The 1,738-nt window shown below is 63.7% G+C and overlaps 1 protein-coding gene across 1 annotated transcript in view; it reads right to left on the bottom strand.

Annotated features, from left to right (window-relative positions):
- Positions 1-6: 6 nt before the first annotated feature.
- Positions 7-1,738, bottom strand: part of LOC104520967 (phosphatidylinositol 3,4,5-trisphosphate 5-phosphatase 2-like) — a gene marked incomplete at both ends in the record, with an annotated part of 5,544 nt that continues 3,812 nt past the window's right edge. The window contains 8 exons of the mRNA XM_029083701.1: positions 7-77; positions 163-279; positions 381-470; positions 573-654; positions 864-952; positions 1,047-1,180; positions 1,266-1,394; positions 1,544-1,660. Of these exons, the coding sequence (XP_028939534.1) occupies positions 7-77; positions 163-279; positions 381-470; positions 573-654; positions 864-952; positions 1,047-1,180; positions 1,266-1,394; positions 1,544-1,660 (829 nt within the window). The remainder of the gene's footprint in view (positions 78-162; positions 280-380; positions 471-572; positions 655-863; positions 953-1,046; positions 1,181-1,265; positions 1,395-1,543; positions 1,661-1,738) is intronic.

Below are 1,738 nucleotides of genomic sequence, written 5' to 3' on the forward strand. Positions count from 1 at the left end.
CTTTGCAGCCCAGCCCAGCGTGAGGAAGCCGGGGATGTCACAGCTCTGGGACGTGTTCTCCCCGCTCCGTTGGGGTTCTGCTGGGGGGAAAGTGGGGGGCACAGCTCCAGCCAGGGCTGGCTCACCCCCATGGCACCCCCCAGCCCCATGGGGCCACCTCACCTTCCAGGCAGTAGGAGTGAAACTCAATGTAGCACTTGCTGCGGCTGGATGTCCTCACGGTCACCTCGATGCTCTCCCACTCGATGCAGGTCAGGGGCTCGGGGTCGGATCCGGGAGCTGTGGGCAGACACCGGTGGGTCACCGGGCACCAGCTGAGCACCCACAGCCAGGGCTCACCCCAAAGCAGGCACAGGAGGGGACAGACCCCAACCCCTCACCCTTCTTGGGCACGAACTGCGATGTCACTCCCACCTCGAAGGTGGCGAAGACGGGCGAGTGGTCGCTGGTCACGATGTCATCGGTGCAGCCTGGATGGTGGGACAGGGGAGCTGGGTGATGGTCCCCAAGCCCCGGGGTCCCGGGCAGTGCTTGTCACCCTGGGGACCCCCCAGCCCTGGGGTCTCACTCACCGTAGGAGTTACAGACCACGTGGGTCTCTGGGTGTGACTTCCACAGGATGCGGTCACACCACGAGGGGACATTGATCCTCAGCTAAAAGTGGGGAATGCAGCCGGCTTCAGTGTCCCCTCAGGTCTGGCTTCCACCAGCACCCCAAAAAGTGGGGTCCCTCCTGCCCAGACCCCCTTTGGGGAGGGATGGGGGCTGAGCACCACCACACAGCCCCCCCAGCATTGTCCCAGCCTCCTGTCCCCATCCCCCTGCGATGTCCTGCAGCTCAGCGTGACACTCTGGGAACTCACCCCCGTGGGCTTGAACTTCTGCCACAGGTAGGTGTCCCGGGACCCCCGCTCGTACCGGTACGTGGGTGGGAAGGAGATGTCACCCTCACCTGGGAACCAAGACTCAGAGGTGGCACAGGGTCTGGGGGACTCTGAGTGTCACTATCTTGGTGGGGGGAGCAGAGCCCTTGTCCCCTCACTCACTGAACTGCAGGAACACTTTGTTCTTCTCCCGCTCCAGGTTGAGCTGGTCAACAGCCAGGAGGGCTTCAAACTCCTTCTTGGTTAAGTGGGCAAGGATGTCCTGGACCAGGAGAGGAAGGTGAGGTGAGTCCCAGCTCTTCTCACCCCGGCAGCTGCACCGGTGTCACCTCCAGCATGTCACCATCCCCAGCCCCAATCTCTGTGGGGTCCCACCTGCACATCCATGTCCGGTAGTTGAGTCCCCCAAACCAGAAGAGGTGGGTGAAGCGCAGGGTGAGGTCGAAGGTGCTGAGCCGCTTGTCACCCAGGACCAGGGAGCGCAGGATGTCACTGTAGTTCTGGTTACGCCTGCGAGGGGGACAGCAGCACCGCATGAACCTCCCCAAGGACACCTCAACCTCATCCTGCCCCTGCCAGGTGGGGACGGGATCTCCCCCAGCCCCCTGAGACCCCCCCCTGCCCCAGGACAGCCCCGTTACCCCCAACCCCTTCGTCACCTGTGGGTCTTCTCACTGCCAGAGGCCAGGTGGCAGTTGATGAAGCCGAAGGAGGTCCCATTGAAAAGGAAGGAGACGCCCACAGCTCCCTTGTTCCCTGCAGGGATGTGCTGGGCACTGAGCTCTGGGGGGGGGGACCTGGAGGTCCTGGGGTGGTTCCCAGGCTGTCCCCCCACCCTGTCCCCATCCCTACCC

The sequence above is a fragment of the Antrostomus carolinensis genome, unplaced genomic scaffold (assembly GCF_000700745.2).
Source record: "Antrostomus carolinensis isolate BGI_N321 unplaced genomic scaffold, ASM70074v2 scaffold35042, whole genome shotgun sequence".
In the NCBI taxonomy this organism is placed as follows: Eukaryota; Metazoa; Chordata; class Aves; order Caprimulgiformes; family Caprimulgidae; genus Antrostomus; species Antrostomus carolinensis.